At 50.4% G+C, this 23,692-nt stretch overlaps 1 protein-coding gene across 14 annotated transcripts in view; it reads right to left on the bottom strand.

Annotated features, from left to right (window-relative positions):
* Positions 1-23,692, bottom strand: part of Myo9b (myosin IXB) — an 86,548-nt gene that overhangs the window by 9,103 nt on the left and 53,753 nt on the right. For 6 of the 14 annotated variants that reach the window (XM_029480415.2, XM_029480418.2, XM_029480413.2 and 3 more), the window contains 17 exons: positions 23,344-23,460; positions 22,632-22,766; positions 20,460-20,581; positions 17,926-18,067; positions 17,502-17,706; positions 16,942-17,020; positions 14,550-14,639; positions 12,588-12,701; positions 10,905-10,944; positions 8,807-8,929; positions 8,008-8,088; positions 7,488-7,598; positions 5,542-5,664; positions 3,615-3,931; positions 2,380-3,210; positions 1,380-1,440; positions 538-659 (listed from right to left, as the gene is read on the bottom strand). In XM_029480415.2, coding sequence (XP_029336275.1) covers positions 538-659; positions 1,380-1,440; positions 2,380-3,210; positions 3,615-3,931; positions 5,542-5,664; positions 7,488-7,598; positions 8,008-8,088; positions 8,807-8,929; positions 10,905-10,944; positions 12,588-12,701; positions 14,550-14,639; positions 16,942-17,020; positions 17,502-17,706; positions 17,926-18,067; positions 20,460-20,581; positions 22,632-22,766; positions 23,344-23,460 — 2,813 coding nt within the window. The remainder of the gene's footprint in view (positions 1-537; positions 660-1,379; positions 1,441-2,379; positions 3,211-3,614; positions 3,932-5,541; positions 5,665-7,487; positions 7,599-8,007; positions 8,089-8,806; positions 8,930-10,904; positions 10,945-12,587; positions 12,702-14,549; positions 14,640-16,941; positions 17,021-17,501; positions 17,707-17,925; positions 18,068-20,459; positions 20,582-22,631; positions 22,767-23,343; positions 23,461-23,692) is intronic. The other 8 variants (XM_029480423.2, XM_029480419.2, XM_029480422.2 and 5 more) reach the window with 4 other exon arrangements.

Below are 23,692 nucleotides of genomic sequence, written 5' to 3' on the forward strand. Positions count from 1 at the left end.
CTCTCCCTCTCCCTCCCCCTCCCCCTCCTTCCCTCCTCTTCCCTCTCCTTCTTTCCTCCCCCCCTCCCTCGAGACAGAGTTTTACTATATACATCAGGCTGCCCTGGCACTCGGAGACCCTCCAAGTGCTAGGTTAAAGGCACGCGTCTGTACACCCAGCTGTGACAGGGTGGCCTTGGCAACCTTGGCAGCTGGGCTGTGTATGAGCAGAGCACTTCCTTTTATCAGTGTTGCCATGGTCATGGTGTTTCCTCATAGGCAATACTAGATGGCGGACTCGTCCATCTGTGTCATCAGAGCAGAAGACCTGGCCTGGTTGTGGCTTCCTGAGGCACCACCACCATGTGGCCAGCCAGGTGCGAAAGGTTAGTGGGCAGGTGTTCAGCAAGGCTGTTTGGAATTGTGCTTCAAACAACTACTGAGCCCAATGGGCCTCATTGTGAGTCACTTGACATGGGAGCCTCATTGCTGCAACCAGCTGAGCAGAGCTGAGGCGGGGCCCTGGGTGTCTCTAGTGGAGGTGCCCTGTTCACTTACTTAGAGTCACCCTGGGAGCCTGGAGACAGGCCTGCATCAGGACCAGTGGATGGATCTCCTGACTTCTTCTTATGGATGGATGGCTTCTTGCTGCTAAAGTCCCCATCGATTTCAGCTGAAGTCTGTCAAGGGATATGTGTAGGGAGGGCAGGGTGAGTGAGTTACAGCTGGGGCCCAGACATGGATCAAACCTCCCCATCTTCACCCATCAACACCACTATGAGTTTTCTATCTTTAATGATTCTATTTTATATCTTGATTTTCTGAGACAGGGTTTCTCTGTGTAGCCCTGGCTATTCTGGAACTCACTCTGTAGACCAGGCTGGCATCAGAATCAGAGATCCATCTGCCTTTGCTTCCTGAGTGCTGAGATTAAAGGTGTGTGCCACTACTACCTGGCAAAGATTTTTCTTGTTAAATTACGCGTGTGTGCAGGTGTTCACGGAGGTCATAAGGAGATCCCCAGAGATTGGGAGTCACTTGACATGGGAGCTGGGAGCACAACTTGTGTCATCTGCAGGAGCAGCAAGTGTTCTTAAGCACTCAGCCATCCCACCAGCCTCTCATTTTACCCTTAGAGAAAGGCTGTCAGGCTGCTAGAAGCATGTGGGCTTGTATGTGTGACCCTCCTGCTCCGCCTCCCAAGTGTCAAGATGATAGGTATACACTGTCAAGATCGATCAGCGTGTGTGTGTGTGTGTGTGTGTGTGTGTGTGTATACACGTGTGTGTGTGCTTACGGGGAGGACGTGTATGCTGGGGGGAATGTGTATGTGTGTGTGTACATGTATGTATGTATGAATGTATGAATGAATGCATGTGTGTGGGGCATTACAGCTTTACCTGTACCTTGACTGGGGACAGCTTGGAGATGTCACTGGTGGAGAAGGAGATGCGCCTCTCCCTGTGAGACACAGAGCACAGTGTTACTAGCATGCACCATGCAGAGGTCTCAGACCCAGTGTAGTGGCTCTCACCCAGGTAGGGTTAGTCTTACTCACCCCAGCAAACACACACAGAGAGCTAAGAGAGCTATGCACGGTTCCGTGCATCTATCCCTTGTTTCATCCATCCTCTCATCCATCCACCTGTTCATTAATCCACCCATCTACTCATCATCCAGGGACCTGTCCATCTCCAATCAACCTGACTTTCCATCCACCACCTACCAGCCTACTAGTCCATCATCTTTCTATCTCTCTGACCCATCATCTCTATACCTATTCACCTGTCAGATCCATCATCCACTGACCCTCCATCCTGCTAACCACTGACCTGTCAGGCTACTAGCATGTGATGGGAAGGGCCAGTGAGAACTTTCAACATTCTGATACAGGATGTCCCCACAGACAACTCCCGGACTCAATCTGTCAGTACCACAACCAAGAGGTCCTGTGTAGGCAGCCTGCCTCTGCCTCCACACTCCCTTCCTTCAGTCCAGCACAGGTCTCAGGGGCTAGTGATGTGGTCCCTAGATATCAGTTCATATAGGTGCAGTCAGTGGTGCCTTTTTTTATAAGCCATGGGTAGAATTCTGTGAGTGAGCTCCAGTCATGGAGGGGAAACTGAGACCCAGGAATCAGGGAGGGAAGGAGGACTCACAGGGTCCTGGCTTCCACAGCCAGCCTCTTACAGACTGCCAAGCAGGTACACTATGTTTGCAGGGGTGGGGATGGTCAAACCTTACTCCAGCCTGGACCTAAGATTCTTCTGCCCTTTGTGTTCAACTCTGCAGGGCATGTCCCTATTTGGCAATCTTGGTCACACCTGTTTATGGCCCTGGGGCCCTGAGCTGGTGTTGCCCACCCCCGTGCCCTCAACCCTGCATAATGGATAGGCTTACTCTGTGGGAGTCAGGGCTGCCCCTGAAGCCCGGTGCTTCTCACTCAGGTCCAGGGACTGGCTCAGCACGGCACTTGCAAGCTTCTTGCCTCGCCATATCTCTACAGCAGTGGCCAGCCGCTCTGTGTCTGGGTGTTGGTATCGTTGGATCTGGGTGGAGCCACTGGGACTCTCGGGCTTGTCCTGAGCCTTGGTGCTGCTCTCATCCTTGTCCTTATCCTTGGGGGATTCCAGGGAGCTGCTGGGGAGCATTGGGCTAACCCTACTGTCTAGGGCCAGGGTGGTGGGCCTCTGCACGGGACTGGGACTCCCAGGTGGGTCTCCCACAACCTGCGCCTGCTTTGGACTAGAGGGGGCTGTGGTCTCAGTCCATGCCTCAAGTCCATCTTCTCTGGGTCCCTTTGTGCCCACAGGGAAGTTTTCCCCTGTTTCCAGGCTTGCCCTTCTGGAAGGTTCTCGGTGGGTGCTGCTCTCTTCCCTGCAGGATTGGATGTGTTTATTCTGTCGTTCAACATGCTCCAACCCTCGTTGCCGCCGTGACTCTCGCTTCTCTCGGCTACTGGAGACTTTCTCATGACTTTCAGCTGGCACTGTCTTTTGAGCTGCGGTCTCCATCTCTGGGCTGGGTGTCTCCTTCTTAGGTGACATGCCGTCTGGGGACTTGTTCATCCAGGTTTCAGCCTCCACACCCAAGCTCTCAGGGTCTTCCACAGGGTGCTCAGATAGCTGCTCCCCAGCGGCCACAGGGCCAGGCTCACCCTCTGACAGCTCTGCTCCTGCCGCCTCCCTGGCTTGCTCTGCCTTCTGCTTCTCTGACACCATCTGGCTGAAGCTAGTGGGAAGAAAGACATGTCATTACATCAGATATGAACACCTGTGTGACTTCTGGACTGCAAATGGCTGTCCAAGACCCGCAGAGACCCAGCTGATATCCACCTGGGTAGTGATGGTCTCCCAGCTTGCAAGGCTGGGTGCTCAGGATGGATCACAGGAGGGGAGAGGAGAGGTACACTGAGATGGTCACAGCCATCCTTCTACCAGGCCTAAATCAACCACCTTCCCCATCTTGTGCCTACAGATGCCTGTTTGTGGCCAGGCCCTCCCCACTTCCATACACCCTAACTAAGGTCCTAGGTTCTACTGGCTGGGTACTAGTGATCTTGGCAGTTTTTTGGTAAGTGACCCTCTGGGCTTCTAGAATGCTCCAGGATGGGAAGGAAGCCTTGCTCTCCTCACCTCCTGCGCTGCAGGTGGCCACGGCAGAGGCTCTGCAGGCGGATGATGCTATGCCTCTGGTGGTGGTAGGCCTGTCTCTGCAGGTAGCCCCTCCAGGCAGCCTGCAGGTACACAGCTGCCTGCGTCCTTTCCAGTGCACGGCGCACACGGTAAGACCGCCAGCAGGCCTGGATGGTCAAGGCAGCATGCTTCATCTGCACAAAGTGCCTGCGTTCCAGCACCATACGGAACCAACTCTGCAGCAGCAGGATTCTGCGCAGGACCTCACCATGCAGCTTCTCCTGCAGGGTCTGCCGCTCTGTCTCCTTCAGGAAGACCTGCAGGCAGGGACAAGGGAGACGTAGTGTGCCTGTCCAATCTCACAGACCTCTGTGCAGGAGGGGCCACCTAGCCACCCCCTCCTGTAGTCAGGAGCTACAGCTGTGACTTCAGTGACCTGATATTATGTTGCTTTTGCCAATTAGGTTCTTGTGTAGCACAGGCTGGCTACAAACTCACTATGTAGCCAAGGCTGGCCTTGTACTCCTCTTCCTGACTGCTCAGGTGTGCTCATCAGCAAGAATAGGGATTGTTTAATATATGGAAGTAGAATCCATGTAAAATAGCATTTACTGTGTACATAGGCCAGAGGCCCACACCAGGCGGCTTCCATACCTTATGCTTTAAGACAGGGTCTTGCATTGATGCTGAAGCACACCGAGTTGGCTCCTGCCTTGGCTCCACCATCACTGGGATTTCAGGCATGTGCCACCCACCCAGGTTTTTTAAGTGGGGTCTGGGGAATCCAAACTTAGGTCCTTATACTTGCATGAATGAATTATACAAGTACTTACTGAGCCATCTCACCAGCCCTTTCTTTTTTTTTTTTTTTTTGGTTTTTCGAGACAGGGTTTCTCTGTGTAGCCTTGGCTGTCCTGGAACTCACTTTGTAGACCAGGCTGGCCTCGAACTCAGAAATCCGCCTGCCTCTGCCTCCCGAGTGCTGGGATTAAAGGCGTGCGCCACCACGCCCGGCTGAGCCCTTTCTTTTTGTTGTTTGAGACAAGGTCTTGCTATATGTGCCACTTCTGACACTTCATATAAGAGGGACCTCAAAGCCAATGGCCTTCCACAGATGGCTTCTATCACTCATGTCTCCTCACACATGCTGTAGTATGTCAGTTTTACTCCTTTTTATGGACAGACCATACTCTGCTTACCTAGTCTAATGGGCATTCCAGCTGTGTTCACTTTTGGACGGTTTTGTGCAAGTGTTTTTGGGAACATCTGTTCTCAGTTCTCTTGGGCACACATCCAAGAGTGGAACTCCTGGGTTCCCAGGTGACTCACTCTGGGACTGGAACTGTCAGGGAACTAACTGCAACTGTGCAGCCGAGTGATGCTTAATGGCAGCCACTGACACACTCTCTGAGAGACACAAGGAAGGAACTGGCCTCATGCTGACCTGAGGTCTGGACATGGCTCATCCCTTAACATTCTTGCTCTGGCAACTTCGGTCAATGTGGTGACACTGAGCTGAGGAACCTTCAAGAGGTGGGGCCCAGTGGAAGATGTTGACTCCATTGGTGCCTCCCAAAGAAGAGATTAAATGTGGTTCTCATGGGACCTGCCGGTTCCTGTAGACTGCTGAGTGGGTGTGAAGGAGCTGGCCTGTCTTGTCATGTGATCCTCCCTCATGTCTCCATCTTCTGATGTCAACTGGAGCCAGGGAGGAAGTGATGCCTTGCCTCCAACTCCCAAAATAGGGAGTGAAAGAGCCCAGTGTGCTACGTACTTAGTCTTGGGTCTCCCATTCTAGTGTCAGAGACAGAGCTTCATTGCAGAGCCCTGGACCCTGTGGAGCACGGTGTGGGGTGCTGATGAAAGTGAGGTCCTACCTGGGTGCAAGTGGGTCGGGAATGGCAGCCAAGAGTGTGATGGTGCTTACCTTCGTCTTCCCAATTTGGTAGTTCTGCCTGTCCACCTGCAGCTTCTCCAGCAGGGCAGCAATGGCCTCCCTACAGGGCTGGACATCCTTGGGCAGCAGCACCTGGAACTGCTCCGTGAAGTCCTAGCATGTGGCAGGGAAGGACAGTGTAGTAAGCCCTTTGGTAGCTGTAGTCATTCCATGAGTAGGGCCAACCAGGTCCCCTCTCTTGTGTGTTCTAAGGAACAACATGAGGGTGGAACCTGGGCCTCAGGTATGGTCAGCCAGCTCCTCCCACCCCCCCACGCATATGTGAGTACAGTGCTCTTGGAGGTTGGGGGAGGGCGTCAGATCTGGAGCTGATGTGACAGGCAGTCATGAACCACCATATGTAGGTGTGTGGATCCAAGATCAGCTCCCCTGCAAGCCCAAACTGCTCCTCACTGCAGAACATCTCCCCATCTTTCTTTTTCTGTGGCTGTTAGTCTACTATTCAGTGGAAGTTTACATATCAGACAGGCATGTAACCATGAGGGCACAAGGCATGAAAGACCAGCATTGTGAAGGATATGTGTGGTCTGAATGAGAACACAGATCCAGCTGGTTCAAGGCTTAGGAGGTATTTCATGGCGGTGGGCTCAGGAGCCCCTTGGTGTGCTCCCTGCCTTCCTGATGACACACCTCACTCTACCACTACAGAGTAATGGCCTCTGACTCTAAGACCAACTCAAAACCCTTTCCTTTATGGTGGCTTATCGTGGTGTTTATCACAATCACAGGAAAGTAACTGTGACAGAACTCTACTTGGTTTCAAGCCAGTGCAGACAAAAGAGTATTTTGGCTGGACATGGTGGCGCACGATTTTAATCCCAGCACTCAGGAGGCAGAGGCAGGCGGATTTCTGAGTTCAAGGCCAGTCTGGTCTACAAAGTGAGTTCCAGGACAGCCAGGGCTGTCTCGAAAAATGAAAAAAAAAAAAAAAAAAAAAAAGTATTTTGTTACTCCTTTCCCCATCTTGCTATGTGTATCACGGTTTTGTGTCTGGATGCACAGCCATGTGCACAACACAGAGGGAGACCCAAGGCTATTGCAGGGAGTCATCCTCCTTGGCTTTTCTACCTTATTCTTTGAGTCAGGGTCACTCAGTCAAACCCTGAGCTGGTCTCGATAATAGCAGGGTTGCTATGGGGATCCTTGACTTGGCTTTCTGAGGCTGGACTTCCAGTAAGCTGGGGGGTTATGAGGGGTCAGGACTCTCTACTTCAGCACTTACCCACTAAGGCATTTCCCAGCCTGAGTGAGGCATTTTAGTGGTGGCAGTGGCACTGCATGGCTGACTGTGGCTAGGACAACACTTCCTACCCCATGTACATCCATTGACCTACAGCCCCAGCCACTACATGTTTTTGTTTTGTTTTGAAAGCCTCATTCTGTCTCTCAGGCTGGCTTGGAACTCACAGTAAGCAAGCTTCCTGCCTGCCTTTCTTGAGGGCTGAGACAAGAGCTGCCATGTCCAATGGATATGTGTCTTTTAAGTAAATGGAGGCAGAGCAAGGGTCCTGCCTGTTCCTGGGCACCACTGACCATAACACTGTTAGAATCGCTCTCACTGGGGCCAGGGAGATGGAAGGCTCAGTAGCTAAGGTGCTGATGGCCAAGACTGACAACGTGATTTCAAGAGCCAGGACCCATATGGTGGGAGGACAGAGCCAACTCCTGCAAAGTTGTCCTCTGATTGCCCCAAATGTGCTCTGACCTGTGTATGTAAACATACACATATACAAAATAGATTTGAACAAATAAACCCAAAACATGTCAAAACATCAGGCTAGAAGATGCTCAGTCAAAGGCACCTGTGACTTTGAGGATTGGTGTCAGCTCATTAATCTTCAGGTTTGGTTGTAGAAGCCAGGACTGCTGAGGAGACCTGCCCTGCAGGGCAGAGGGAGCAGCTGTGGGTGGCCTACCTGGAAGGTGTACTTGGCGCTGTAGCCAGAGCGCCGGATGCGCACAGTCTCTAGCATGCCTGTGTAGCGCAGTTGCTGCAGCACCAGCTCATCATCAAAGCAAAGTTCCTTCTGCAAAGGGACAGAATGCTCAGAGGCTCTGTAGGGTCACCAAGCGGACCATCTCCTCCAACCCTAACTCAACACCTGGCCACCTCTGGTGGCCAAAGCTTCTTCTGCCTCAATCTTTCTTCTCTTTTCTTTTGTTTTTTGAGGCAGGATCTCATGTAGCGTAGGCTACTCTATATTCTTTCTATATTTCTATACTCTATATTCTTGAACTTCAGATCCTCAGTGCTGGAATGGCAAGTATGTACCTAGCTTACATGGTGCTGTGGATGGCCCCTGGGGCTTCTTGTGGGATAGAGGTTCTCTCCATTGAGTGCTAGTCTCAGTTCCTGTCCTCAGCCCGGGGCCAAGGTCTGACCCCTTCATATTCCATGGGACCCACAGGGTCCTGCACTCATTGACCTGTACTTACCTTCTCTGCATTGGAGCGGATGCAGCGGATGAAGAAGGGCTCTGCCTTGCCCAGTGCCTCCAACAGCTTGTTAAGAGATGTCTAGAGGAAGAGGGAATACACATGGAATTGCTGACCAGGTGTGTGGCTCAGCGGGGAGGACTAGGACATCACTGCTGCATGGAGCCAACCAAAGGTTTTGCAACTCCAGCTGTAGGGGGCCCCATGGCTGACCAAAGACTATTTTGGGGTGGGGGGCTAAACAGCTGCCACTTTGCAGGGGTGAAACAGTAGTCAAGACCTCAGTGCCTTGGAGGGGAATATGGAGGTAGCTGCTGTCTCCCCTTCCTTTCTTTTTCTGTTTCTGCAGGGCTGGGGCTGAATACATGCCAAGCAAGCACTTTACCATAAGTTATATCTTCAGCCTTCACAGATCAGTGGGAGAACCCTGAGCTCCATCCCCAGCATCGTAAGAAAAAAGATATAGCTCACACTTGAGAGACTAAGGTAAGAGCATTATTGATTATCTGAGGCCAACTTGGAGGACCTGAGACCCTATTTCAACAAACAACAACAAAAATGTTTCTGAGTTTCCTGGAAGCCTGGGGATGAGGAGTGGGAAGAAAAAAGATAATTATGGCCTCAGAACATGGCTCAACAGCCCTGGTGACTGACTTGCTAACTAATGATTTCCTTTTTATCTTGGTGGTTTTCAGACAGGGATGATGTTGCACATAATTAATGTCACACACCTGTAAGCACATTTTGGGGCCTGGAATAGAATTGACTTGGAGGGGCCCTGCTGAACTGCAACACCCACCTGGAACTGTGCACTGATGCTGGGTGGCTTCTTCTTTTTGTGCAGGTGCAGCAGTGACTTGGTAGTTCGGTCATGCAGTGTCATGCTGATGATGAGCCTCAGGGACTTCGAGTCCAGTAGGTTCTAGGACAGACACACAGGGTTGGGCCTGCTCCCCACAACCTACAGGGGCCGCTGGCTCCTGAGGAGAGCATGGCCTGGATACAGGCCACTGCCTGCCATTCCCGCTCCTCCACACCCCTCACCTTCAGGACAGGGACCAGGGTTCAAGTCCATCAGATCTCACATGCCAGCTTGAGCTGGTGACAGACAGGACCCACCACATCTCCCATGGCAGTGAGTCAGGATAGGGGCCTGTCTAGATGAAGTGTCTGTTATACCAAAAGCCACCAGCTCCCAGGACATATGGATTCCATGCCTTTGTACCCTAAACTGAAACCAACATGCTTTCAAGTCAATGGTGATTTTCCTGCCCAGGGTGGCCTCGAGCTCCTCATCTCCATCTCCGTCTCCCACATGCTTCCAGGCACACGCAAGGTGGTTGCTACACTTGCATTCAACTTTTCATTTATGGGACAGAGTTTTGCTCTGTAGCCTTGCCTGCAACTAACAAGTCCCCTGCCTCATATCTTCCTAAAGGAACAACAAACATCTATCACTTGCAATACCCAACCTTTTACTTTAAAAATAAAACTTTATTTTAAAAAAACTGTACTGTATATGTGCATGTGCAGAGGCAGAGAACCACTTGCAGGAGTTGGTTCCCTTCTTCCACCATGTGGGTCCTGGGGACCGAACTCAAGTGGTCAGGCTTGGCATCAAGCACCTTTTCTCTCTGAGACATCTCATCAGCCCCTATATGATAAGTCTTTTGGGCACACACATATGGACTTACAAGGATTAGTGATATTGTATCAGATTACTTGAAGGCTATGAGTCTAAGGTGAACACATCCCATACATAAATTGCATCCCATCCCAAACACCTCACTGTACATATTTAAATGTCTCAGAATGCTTAAAAACAGTCAAGAATCTCAGCTGCTTCTGGTCTACAGAATTTTGGACAAGAGTTACGCTATTTTACATTTGTTTTACAAACAAACAAACAAACAAAATAAATAAATAAATAAATAAAACCAACAAAACCTCCATACTGCACCATACTGTTTGCTCTTGATGACCATAGCTATTAGGCTTGTCTCCAGATTGCTGGACAAGTGCATGCCCTATACCCTGTCACAGACTCTCATGTCTCATCCATATTTAACACAGCACAGTGGCATGCACAGTGAAGTCACTGTGTAGGGCCTCTAAGTCCTCCAGAGAAGGTTCGGAGCCTGTGCGGGATGTGCCTGGGCTCTGTAGACAGAGGGTGCCTGCATACCCCCATTGCCCAAAGGTTCTGGGAGCTTCCCACTGTGAACACTGAGGGGAGATAGTGTCTAAAACTAGACTGAGAGTCTGCAGGGCACTCCCGCTTGCCCAGGCCTGCACAGGCAGCACTCGACTCATGCTGGGTGGCTTGTGGGAAGCACCAGTTCTAGGGTGGGGAGGACCCTTCAGAGGTCAAGTTGGAACACTAGCGGGGCAGACTTGAGATGAGAGGAGCCTGGCTCCTTCCCCCCACTTGCTTTGCAGCTTCCCGAGAGTATCTCAGCTGCTCCTGGGCAAAGGAGCCCACGAAGGTCCAACCCTGATGAAACCCCAACCGACTACAAGGTCACAGTAGGGAAAGGGATCTGATGTCAGTGCTGGGAACCCAGGGCTGATAAAGGCTAAGCAGGGGTTGCATATCATCCCCCCACCACTGGGGACTCCTAGACAGAGGATCTATCCCTGAGCCACACACCTCCAGCCCCTCACTAGGAGATACAAGGTAGGAGCTCCACCCCTGACCCACGCCCCCAGTCCACTCACTGGAGGATTCTAGGCAAGGGCTCCCCACCTGAGCCACAAGTTTTGTATTAGAGGGAGAGTTAGCTGGAGAAGGAAAGAGGTCCCAGAAGCTCAGTGATTCTCTCCCTCCTCCCTGTCTCAGAGTGACTTGAGAAAGGTCAAGCCATGTGTGATGGCGCCATCTGCAGGTGCGGGTTTACCTTGGGAATGATCTGCTTTTGTTTGATACCTTTACTCTTCCTGTCAAAATATTAAAAATGGTGTGAATGTGAGGGTAACAGGACTGGGGGTCTTGTTAGTTCAGCAAGCCACGCCTTGTGGGTTAGATTCAGAGAAAGACAGAGAGAGGACAAATGCAGCAAGACCGCCACTGACTCCCTAGCCTCCCAAGAGCCTTCCACACTGAGGGTTCTGCTCCATCTGAGGATGCAGAATGTGCTCGAGGCTCCAGATATATGCAGCAGTGAGAAAGTGAACCAGCAGCCAAGCACACAGCACCTGAGGTGCCCTGATGCACTGAGCGACTGACCCTATGCTATGTCAGCTTTCCACTGGTGCAGCAGAGACCTACAAAGAACAAGGCCTACTGGCTCCTCATGGAATCATCTTCAGGGCATTTATTATTAGTATGCTATGCTGAGGATGGAACCCAAGGCCTTCCATGTACTGAGAAGATGGACTGCCTCAGAGCCACACCCAGCTCTGGGGTTTCTGATGCTGGAAAGGAAAACTGAGGCTAGATCCCTGTTCCAGGGCTCTGGTGGTCTCACAGTGAAATTCTTTTAAGACACAGGGACTCATGTATACCAGGCTGGCCTGTATGTGCTATGTAGCTGAGGATAACTGAACTCCTGAACCTCCAGCCTCCAGCATCCCAGTGCCAGGATGATAGGCATGCAATACCTCCTTTCCATCCCACCCAAATCCTCCTGCCTTCGCTTTGTTCAGGCTGCGTGTGCTTGGGCAAGTGCCACGGTATCTGGGTATGGTGTGGAAAGCTAGAGCACACAAGAACCCTGCTCACCATGCATGTGGCCAGGAGCTTTCAGGCCTTAGGGCTGTGAATGCTAAACCTCTGCTGTCTCCAAGCCACACCCCAGCCCTTAACTGCATCTCAATGTGGGTTAAAAGAAAGCAACAGAGAAACATGTAAAAATCACGTTTGGATACGGTGGCAAGTACCTGCAGCTCCAGCTGCTCCTAGAGCTGAGGCAGGAGGATTCTCCGAAGATTTCTTTTTAAAGTATGTATAAATGTGTGCACACACATGAGTGCAGTGCCCATGGAGGCTAGAGGAGGGGATCCTCAAGCTGGAATACCAGGAAGTTAGTCAACACTGTTGCTAGGAACAGAGGAACAAGCGTTCTCACGTGCTGAGAGATCATCCACCTGGAGGCGGATCTTTGAGCCCAGAGAGTTGGAGGCCAGCATGGACAACATGGTGAGACCCTGTGGGAGCCCTGACAGGTCACCTCAGTGGTGCTACGTCAGCATAAGGGTTCTTGAGACTTCTCATCCCCTTTCAGAGAACTATGACAGGGATGGAGTGGGGCCCCTGCCTACGATTGGTCCCAGCTTTACATGCTCCTTGCTTCCATGGGTTTCACAACAAGGTCAGAGCAGGAAAAGGCCAGGCAATGGAGGCTTGTGCTCTGCAAGCTGGCCAGGGAGGAAAGGACTTGGTCAGCACAAGAGCAGGAATCTCTTCAGAGGAGCACTGCTCAGCTCAGGGAGCTGGCAGGGACATTAGGGCAGGTCAGCAGCAGCTGGCTGAGGGCTGGACTGTGAGGCCGTGCTGGAGATGGGGGAGTGTTAGTGACCAATCATGTGAAGGAGGAGCAGCCGGTGGTGGCTGCTGCACTGGCAGGAGCTGGGGGACTCACAGGAAGGAGGTGCGGGGCTTCTGGAGCAGACTGAGGGACTGGAGAAGCCTCCTTGGGTCCTCGCCCTGCCATGGCAGTCCTTTGAGGCTCTTGATGATTTGGTTATGCAAATCGCTGGGGGACAGAAGGGGACCCAGTGACAGAGAGAAGAACAGTTAGAACGTATCCCGCCACCTGGGGCTCTAGTGCCCATCAGGGTGTCCTAAGGCCACAGGAGACAAAACATGCATTTGAGGAAGGGGAGTGTGGGTGACCACTATGTCCTTCCTGAGGGAGAGGACTGGGTCAGGAACATCTACTGTCCCTAAGCTCAGGGGACCATGGGCTTATGACAGGACCCTGGCTGGTATAGATCTTGATATGAAGAACAGGCTGGCCTTGAACTTACAGAATTAACATCTGCCTTCCCATATATATATAAAGAATTTTATGTGTGTGTGCACATGTGTGTATATGAGTGTGTGTGCATAATCATATACATGGGTGGTTGCATGTGCACAGGGGCTAAGTTATACTAGAGGCCAGAGAGGATGCTGTGTGCCTCAGACCTGGAGTGACTAGCATTTACGAATAGCCCATGTGGGTCCTGGGATCCAAACTCTAGATCAACAGCGAATGCTCCCAACTGTGGGCCATCTTTCAGGTGCCCCGGTCTTCTATTTTTTAAGTGGCTTTTATTTATATCTTGGGGTGGGGGCATGCCACAGCCTGTGGAGGTCAGAGGACAGCTCCAAGCAGCCAGTTTTCCTTTTATCATGTGGGGACTTGGAGAGCAAATGCAAGAGCGTCAGGTGTGGCAGCGAGCACCTTTCTCCTGAGCTGTTCGGCCAGCTGGGATCTTGTATGTATGAGCTTTGTAATTTGTGTGAAATTGGCTGGGTCTGCAGAGCATGGCTCAGTCTTGACCTCCCTGGAGCCCATAGAATCCCCTCATTGTCTGGTACTTCTCAGCTGGTGGCTAAGCTTCCTCTTTCTAGCCCCAAGGGGCCAATCTGTGTCCAGACATGAGGACATTTGACTGTTCTTTCTAGGGTTTGGTACTTTTGGCACTAAAAATTTATTTTAACTATGTGCATAAGCATGTAGATATGTATGGGATTGTGAACATGAGTGCGGTGACCATGAAGGCTGAAAGAGAGGGTCAGAATACTCGGCAATGGAACTACAGATAATTGTGAGCTGGCCCACGAGAACACTGGCATGTGGGTCCTCTGCAACAATACTGAGCCACTTCTGTGCCCACACGTTTGCCATCACGGTGCCCAAGGCCCACGCACCCTGGGCAGCTGCTCTGCTACTGAGCTTCGCCCTGATTCTCACTTGCTCTTCAGTATTTACCTATATGTTTGTGCGCATGTGTCTGAGGGTACGTGTGTACGTGTTTGTGTCTGTGTGTGCATGTGACAGTTCATGTGTGTGGGCACATTCATGTGTGTGGATGCAGGTATGTGTGTATGAGGGTGCGTGTGTAGAGGTCAGAGAACAACTTGCAAGAATAGGTTCCCCTCACCATGTGAATTCTTAAATTCAAATGAGGTGGGTTAGCCTTGTGGCAAGCACCTTTACCCATTGGGCCATCTTGCCAGCCTCACTCCCATTATTTTAAAAGCATGTTTAGGCTCTGACAGTTGACCTGAAGGTGGCCCTGTGTGCAGCCCCATACTGTGATACATGCACCATGCCTCGTGCCCTGATAGATGCCATACTTACCTCCGTTCCCTCGCCCTCCAGGGAGGCACAAGAGCAAAAAACGACATGGGTGACACTGGGTTAATAGGTTCCTTTACTTGCTGCGCAGCCTTCCTGTCTAGAAAGCTCAGAGCAGGGGCTCCTACCAGCCCCACATATGCCCTGACATGGCCAAATGTGGCAGTGTGTCCCCAGGAAGGATGCTGCTCTGAGCTCCCAGATGGTGGCCCTGGCCTGTGCCTCCCTGGTCTTGGTGCGAAGGCTGCTACTTACTTCCTGCTCTCATAGAAAGCCATGATGTCCTCAAAAGCGTTAACATCCAGCTCCTCAGAGCGCTCAAAGGAGAAGTCTAGCCCTGTGCAGCTGCAAGGGAGAAGCTCAGTGAAGCCAGCAGACACACAGCACTGACACAGCTTGGCCAGGTATGGGCCACTCACATGGAGACACTGTGGTTTGAAGCCTCTCCTTTACATGGGTCCTGCAGGCTCCTAACTCCTGATTTGGTTCAGCAGCCCAGATGGACTCAGTCACAACCCTTCTGTTTTAGGCTATTATTGCATAGCTAGGAGACAGATGTGTACAACCATGCCTGCCTTGCTCCAAGTCTGCTGGGACACGGCTTTCCTGACTTGGAACTTCCTCTGGCAACTGTTGAGCATGGCTGACCTGCCACATGCCAAGTGATATTCAGGGAAGTGAACCCAGAGGCTCATTTGTTTGAGGCAAGCGCCACAACACAGATGCACACTCCCAACCTTTTACTGTCTGCAGGGTCTCCCTCTGCAGCCCAGGTCAGCCTTGGTCTTTCAAATCTTCTGCCTCAGCCCCACAATCAGGTACAAGCATAGGCTGGTACTCTTGGCTCAGCTCATACACACTTTTATACCCTCCTGGAGCCAAGAGGAGGACCCAGGTCCCTGCCTAGGCTCACTAAGTGCCTCTTCAATGACTGTGAAGGAAAAGCTTAGCAGAAGCTACTCAGCTGGCAAGAGAATGACAAGAGAAGAAGGATCCCTGCTCTCCTCAGCCCTGGAGGCAGAGTCCAGTAGGCTCATAGTGAGGCCTCCCTCTTCCTCAGTGTGTTACTCTGCAGCCTCAAAGGTCCCTTACCCTCCTCAAGTCAGGGGACTGAAAACATCCTCTTGTTGGAGACATCCCCACATTAAGCTCAAAATGCCTGGGATTCCTGATGACAAAAAAGAAAAGCCTGCCAGGGGTACCATGTTTCAAAGTGCGAGGTGATGGCCTCTTGTGAGCCCCAGTATGAGTGAGTACTGAGAGTTCACAAGATCTGTTTCTTTGGTGCAAGCAACTTGTGATGTCATTTCTGCAATTATTCTTAATACTTAATATTTCCTTTATCTATTTGCTATTCCTTTCCTTCCTTCCTTAATTAAGCCAGTATTTAGTGACCTGGAAAAATCTAATAGAAGCCTGCTTAATATCTAAAAATTAAATGTTGCTAATATTAAAGAGGCCATTCATAAATTCAAAAAAATATAATCACTTGCTCTAAATAAAAATAACCTAAAGCTAGAAGCAAAAATAAATAATTCTGCAGCTGTTCCCCAGTCTTAATCTCAATTCTATATAATTAAAATAAAGAATTTTTATTATAAAATTAAAAATAAAATAATATATAAATATTTCCCAAAAATTAGCAATGGGTTCCTTAAATTTAAAAACAATGGTAGCAGCCCCCTAAAAATTCTCTATATAAATTAAATAAAACTATTTTTATAAACAAGCAAGTAGGGTCCAAAAATTATAAAAACTGCAGGGTCAGCAATGTAACCTTATGTTTGCTCTTTTATATAACCGTATTATCTCACATATGTCTAAAAAATACTAACTTTATAACCACAATATTGCTGCCCCAACCTCACCAAAAGCTAATAATCAAAAAATAATGCTTGCTATAAAATTTTTATATAGAAAATTATGTAATTTCTTTTTTTCTGTTCTAAATCTATTTTACTCTATATCACAAAAAATGTTAGCACAAAAAAATAAAAAAGCGTTTACCCACCCCCCCATAAATTTTATAACCCAATTTTCTTATATAATTTCATAAAAAACTAGGGCTAAATCAACTCTATATAAGCACCCTAACTCCCAAATTCCAAAAGCTCACATGTCAAAACACCAGCCTGTCAGCATTATATCTCATTTGTGTTCTTATTTGCCTACCAGGTATCCCTAATTCTTTTTTTTTTTTTTTTTTTTTTTTTTTTTTTTTTTTTTCCGAGACAGGGTTTCTCTGTGTAGCCCTGGCTGTCCTGGAACTCACTTTGTAGACCAGGCTGGCCTCGAACTCAGAAATCTGCCTGCCTCTGCTTCCCGAGTGCTGGGATTAAAGGCGTGCGCCACCACGCCTGGCTGGTATCCCTAATTCTTAACAACTTCCAACTCCTGTCAAGGCTAAACCCCAGCATCCTCTGTGCTCACTATTCCTCCCCAATGCAGATGCCATCCCAGGACCCGCCTTTTGGAGTACAGAAAGGCCCATGCAAGGGCTTTTCTGTTCTGGGTCTTTTGAGTCCATTCAGCCACTCGAGGGCTTACTCGGCCATAAGGACCCTGGTTGACAGTATAAGGCTCCACAACAGTATAAACAATGACACCTCACAGGGTTGGGGGTGGAACAAACTGAAGTCTTGCTCACCGGTACAGTTTTTCTGAAGGGGTACTGGCTCCTCTTGGTAGCTCCTCCATGTGACTTCGAGTGGCAGGGCTACTTATACCTGCGGGGGAGAGTGAACACACACTGTTTGTCAAGGTCTCCCACAACACCAGGCCTGTTGCTAAGCAGTCAATTCTTTTCTTCTTTTGAGAAAACTGGAACTGAACTCAAGACCTTTTACATGCTATGCATGCACTCTACGCCAATCAAGCCCCAGCCCCTCATTGGGGGACTCTACCCCTATGCCTTGCCCTTGAGCCTCCACTGGGGAAATTCTAGGCAGCGTCTCCACCTGAGTCATGCCTCCAGCTCTTCACTGGGGAATTTTGGGCAGGGGCACTACTTGCTGAGCTGTACCTCAGCCCTCTTTAGTCTTGGAAACAGATTCTCACTAACTTTTCAATCTGGCCCCAAAATCATGATTGTGCTGACTCTGCCTCCCAAGCAGCTATGCTCAGCTTTAGAATGAGCTGTAACTGTCTGTCAACTATGTTGCTTGTTTCCAGGGTTGGCACCAGGGAGGGCAGCTCTTCAGTCCCTACCTGCTGCCTTCTCCGCTCTCTCTGCACGCAGGCGCCCAGCCTCCCGCAGCACAGCCATGGCCCTGATGGCTGCCCGTAGTACAGCCCAGCGGAACACAGCTACCGGGTCCATGCCAATGAGCTGGCGCACATAGGAGCTGTCACTGCCCCTTAGCAGTGCCACGATGTCAGGCCGCATGTAGTCCATGTTCTTCTCCCGGAAGTCCTGGTGAGGTGGAAGTGGTTGGTCACCCCTCAGAGCTCATAGATGCCCCAGGAGTAAAGGGCTGACAGGGTTGTACCCAGATGGGTCTCAGTAACACTCTGTAGTCCTGGCTCAACTCGTATTCAGGTTTGGGATGATTGCAAGCACCCCAGAACATGCTGTTCCAACTGAGTAACAGCAAAAGGTCAGAGAATAGTGTGGGCACTGGGCAGAGCCTACCTTGATCTGGTATTTCACTCTGCCCGCGAAGTGCTGGATGATGAAGGCGGGCTCCAGGACTGGTGTGCCCAGGAAGTACTTATTGTCCTCATGCTGCTGCTTGAACTTGGCCAACAAAGTGTGGCTTGTGGCATGTGGGAAGCTGTGGATAGGAGTGGACACACAGACACACTCAGCTAAGAGCCCCCCATTCACACACACACTCTCAGACAGCCTGCAAGAGTTGGTTTTCTCCATCTACCATGTGGACCCTGGGAATTGAACTCAGATCTTCAGGCTTGCTGGCAGCCATTGTTAACTGACTGAGCTGGCCAACTGTAAGCTTCTCACCACAGACTGGACACATCCATGTGGCAAATGTGGGACTACAGGGTTAACAAAGTGTTGGGCCTCCTGGCCCCTTGCTTACCCTGATAGGCTGCCTTTGCTTTCCCCTACACTGCTGACCAGATTTGCTGGTTTCTCTCAACCTTTTTTTTTTTTCTTTTTAAAGATTTATTTATTTATTATATGTAAGTACACTGTAGCTGTCCTCAGACACTCCAGAAGAGGGCGCCAGATCTCATTACGGATGGTTGTGAACCACCATGTGGTTGCTGGGATTTGAACTCAGGACCTTCAGAAGAGTAGTCAGTGCTCTTAACCGCTGAGCCATCTCTCCAGCCCCCAGCTTCTATCAATCTTTCATGCAGCATCTCAGATTCCACACTGGAGCCTCTAGCTTTAGATCCATGTGTACCTGGACAAGTGCCCTGGAGCTATGGCATCAGGTTCCTGCTCCCCACAGGGAGCATGAACATGGTCTAACAGGTGAAACCAGGCTCTGTTCTGCCCCTGGAGGGAGGCAGATGGAGCAAGCAAGAGGTTCCTTGTACCTGGCTATTTTGCCCCCAGGGAGGGAAACATTGCCCTGGCTTTTGGCACACATTGTTGGCCCCAGCCTCACTATAAACACAGGCAGTGCCAGATGTGTGGCAGATGCCTGGGGCTCCATAGCTGGGTGAGGGAGGAGGTCTGTCTGGTAGGGGAGGCACAACCACTCAGGCTGGGAGTTGGGCCCTCACTGCCTTTGCCGCATGCATGCGCGCACGCACACACACATACATACACACAAACAGAAAAGAAAAAAGAAAACGTTGCAGTGATAAATGTTAACATGGCTGTTTCAGGAAACTCAAGTCAGAGCCAGTGAGATGGTTCAGCAAGTGAGGGTAATTGTGGCTAAGCTTGATGATCTGAGTCTCAGGAAGCACATGACTGAAGGAGAGAAACAAGCCAACAAAGAGGTTTTTAACTTCTGCATGCACAGTGGACGCCTGCTGCCCCTGCTGCCCAACAATACACCACACCTGGTAAATGTTCCGCAGCCTGACACGTGACTGCCCTATCACAATGGCTGTAGCAGGTAGCCACAGCACCGGCTCCTAGCTGTTTTTCTCAGGTGCTGCAGACAGAGGAGCTTGTGCAGCTGCTGGTTAAGTCTGGTTCCTTTTCTCCTGTCTGAGCTCTGCTTCTCTGGGTGGAGATGTGGCCTAAGGTACAGGGTCTGCAGCAGGGTGCTAGGACTCTCAGGAGTTGGGTCTTGTGGGAGAAGTCAGGATGCTGAGGATAAAAAGCTGCAGGGGATTCTGGGACTCTACACCTTCTCTTGGTTTCTGTTTTTGAGACAGGGTCTTATGTAACCCAGGATGGCCCTGATGTAAGATGTACCCAAGAATGACCTTGGATTCCAGATCCTCCTGTCTCCATCTCTCAGGTACTAGAAGGACAAGTACATTATGTGGTGCTAGGGATGGAAACTAGGGCTTTGGCCACAGCAGGCAGGAGCTTCACCTGCCTGCTCCCCCACCCCCTCTCTTTTTTCAAGACAGGGTCCCTCTGTGTAGCTATGGCTGTCCTGGAACTCACTCTGTAGACCAGGCTGGCCTTAAACTCAGAAATACACCTGCCTCTGCCTCCAAAGTGCTGGGATTAAAGGCATGTACCACCACTGCCTGGAGCCTCTCTACTTCTTGGCCTTTGTATGGTAAGCAGCCTCCTGCCTCAGCATAAGGATAGCACCATGGACAGGGAAGCTCCTCTGGTCTCTCCTGTTGTTTTCAGAGGAACCTGTCATAGAGTGGGATATTAAGGCTCTGACAGTCTCTTGATTTGGAGTATACCAGTGTCCAGGACCATGAGAGGGAAAAGACTTGTCATCACAGCCACAGCAACCAAGTCAAAGCCACCTGACTTCTGCAAGGGCAACTGGGTGACTAAGATGCCGCCCTCCCTTTCTCCAAGGCACACACTGCTGTCTCTGTCCAGCCCTAGTCCTGCTCCGGACATGGTGAGCTGCTTGTGCTGAGCATTCCATGAAGATGTGCTCAGCTAGCACAGGCAGTCAGCACAGGTAAGCCATGTGCCTGCTGTTTACAGAGCATGCTGGACAAGCCCTGGGGAGAAGTGATGAATTTGAGAAGCTGAGCAGCTCAGGGAACCTGACTTGTCCCCACACTGGCATGTGGTGGAACAGATAGGGCAGGGACGCTCACTTGCTCTCCTCGTCCAGCAGGTAGAAGAGGCCAGTGGGCTTCTTGCTGATGAGGTGGATACAGCCCACGTTGTCGGTGTAGTCAATGTTGTGCCACGAGATGCCCTCACCCTGGTACTCCTCCTGCAAGGTGAGGAATGTTAAGGAGGGTGGGTACTCACTGCCTTGGATTCAGAAAGAGGTTCCTTGCATACAATGTGGTTGAACTGAGGGCCTTGCACAAGTTCAGCAGAGGCACCACCACTGAGACGCCCCCATTCCCTCACTGGGGATTCCAGGTAGGGGCTCTACTCTTGAGCCACGCCTCCAGTTCTCCTAACATCTACTTTAACTCCTACTGCAGTGTAAATGATGGCTGCTCTATTGCTGATGGAATCATGAGAATAACAAGCCTAAACATTTTCACTATGGATATAATGTGTGGAAAGAGGTGTTTCCACTTAAAGTTGATTGGCAGCCAACAAGATGGCTCTACAGTTAAAGGGACTTGCTGTCAAGCCTGATGACCTCAACTCGATTCCCTGGACCCACATGGTAAAAAGAGAGAAGCAATGGGGCAAGCTGTCCTCTAGCTTCCACTCGTGGGCTTGTGTGTATGTATGTACATACATATACAAATTGAAAACCTAAAAAGCTCATCGGACTGTTCACGATCCCTGGATAAGTCTGACCCTGTGGAAGGGAACACACGCCCAAGCAAGCACACCTGTTCACATGTGCTGAGCAATGCACAGCGCTGTGGCTTTTTTATGTAGCCCAGCCTGGTCTCGAGCTCACTACATACCCAAGGATAAATTCCTGCCCACCTGGCCTCCTCAGAGCCAGGCGACAAGTGTTCCTGCCATCCCAGCTCTGTTCTGGTTTCTCATGCCACATGCTTTCTAGCTTGAACTTCACCTGATGAAGCAGGGACCTAACAGCTCCAACCTGGTAAAGTAAGTAAACTTTCTAACATTCTCAGGCTCTGTTTCCCCCACGAGTCACAGGAAGGAAAGATGGCATGCAACAAAGAACAGAGACATGGGCGGGAAGACAGGACATGTAAGTCAGCCATCACTGACACCAGCAAAGTGCACACTTTAGAGCTGGCTCTGCTCACTCTTGTCCCACTGGCATAACTTAAGAGTGGTGTACACCTGTCACCCAGCACTCAAGAGAAGTCTGACGGAGGAGAATCAGGAGTTCATGGCCATCTTCACTAATGGTGAGATTAAAGCCAGCCTGGGCTGCATGAGACCCAGTCTCAAAGCAGGCAAGGAGAAACTTTCTCCATTTGAGCAAGTAAGCTGGTGTCTGTCTGGGTTCTCAACTTTTGCTGCAAAGCAGAAAGATGCTAGGGCTAGTGTGTCAGTGTGTATGATGCCAGAGGAAAAGCCAGGTCTAGCCCTGCTGATCCCCGCAGGCTACGTGAGCAATGGAGAGATGATGCCCTATAAACCGTGGACAGAAGGATAGTCTTTCAGACAGTTTAGAAAGCGGTGGCGGGCTCCAGCAATTCTTTTTCCCCTTGGGTGTGACTCCAGACTTGTACATATGTGTCTACAAGCCAAAATATAAAATCTGTGGGTGACTGCATGAATTCAACATGGCCCAGCCATGCACTGGAATATTATTCAGCCATACACAGGAATGGGATGCTGACATTTGAGTAGGGATGAAAATGGTGGCCATTCTCCTAAGTCAGACTACCCGGCAGTGCAGAGGTGAACAAACACAGTATAACTCCGCTGACCAAGGGCTGGAGTGTAAACAAATATATAAAGACAGAAAGCAGGGAAGGCTAGTGTCTGAGGGGTGAGGTGGGGTGAGGAGGTTACAGTGTAGGTGTGGTCAGAGCCTAAGAGGAGCCAGATATGGCTGCAGAAAGTGCATGTAGCTGCTTCCCATGCCTGTGGATCCTGCCTCTTCAGAAAGGCTAACACGGCAAAGGGAAGAACACAGGGGGCATGATCTGACCACCTGTAGAGTCACACAAATTACGTGACAGAATGTGTGCACTGCTGCTTGCTGTAGGGGCTGCTGAAGGCAGTTGAGCATGGCACCGAGTTCAAGGACATAGTGTTGGAGTCTGGGGAACCTGCTGTACCCAGGCCCTGGCCTGCTGATACTAAGGGACACCACTGACTTTTAGGGATCACCCTGGGCTGGGGTGGGAACAGATGTCCACTTTTACCTGCTCCAGCTTGAAGATGTGCTGGGTGAAGTAGTACTGCAACTGCTCATTGGCATAGTTGATGCAAAACTGCTCGAAGCTATTCCTTTCGAAGTCCTCAAATCCAAAGATGTCCAGGACGCCAATGGACAAGCACTGGGAGACAGGTATGGTTATAGCCAGGGCCTCCTGGGAAGATTAGCCCTCCTGAGAGGGGCTGCACAAGTGGGGATGTGTTGTCCTGACCAGCTTGGTACCCGCTGTTTTTTACAAATGGCTCCTTTACTAATTCTTGATGGAACCAGGCCTGCACATATCCAATGTGATTGGGGGGGGGGGGGGGGAACCTACGGCTTGGTGCCCACATGCTAGCATTGCTAGGGGTGAAGCCTAGCCTATCACACTTCCAGACACTGAGTGAAGATGCCTGGGTTCCTGTAAAATAGAGGTTCTCACCCTTCCTAATGCTGTGACCCTGTATTACAGTTCCTCATGTCTGATGACCCAACCATAAAATTATTGCACTGCTACTGCATAACTGTAATTTTTGCTACTGTTAGGAAATGTAATGTAAATATCTGATCTAAGACCCACAGGTTGAAACCTGCTGCTGTAGAGGATAAGAATCCTCTGCCAGCCCTGGTATTTGCAGAGATCCCATAGGTTCCTAGCCTCCACGGCTTGTCCCAAGAACAGGGTTTATTCTTGCCCAGCTCAGGGCCTGGCCACTCACGGAAACAGCCTCTTCCATGTCCTTCTTGTTGAGGAGGGCGTGGTTGATCCTTAGCACAATCCAGTCAAATAGGGCACTGTATAGGGACTTGGCCATGGAGTCTCGTGCAGTTATGGCCTGTGAACAGAGGGTGTCTTACCTGGGGTGGGAGACCTTAGCAGGCTATGGTGCTGAGAGTTAGGACCTAGTTTTGTCTTATATTCATAGACAAAGTCTCATGTAGCTCAGGCTGGCCTCGAACTTGCCATGTAGCCAAGGATAATTAAACAACTGATCCTATTGCCTCTACCCCCTCATAGGCTGGGATTGCAGATGGATGTCAGCACAGCTGGCTTGTCACAGGTGTTAT

The sequence above is a fragment of the Mus caroli genome, unplaced genomic scaffold, assembly GCF_978045245.1.
Source record: "Mus caroli unplaced genomic scaffold, Mus_caroli_1 scaffold_10, whole genome shotgun sequence".
Lineage (NCBI taxonomy): Eukaryota > Metazoa > Chordata > Mammalia > Rodentia > Muridae > Mus > Mus caroli.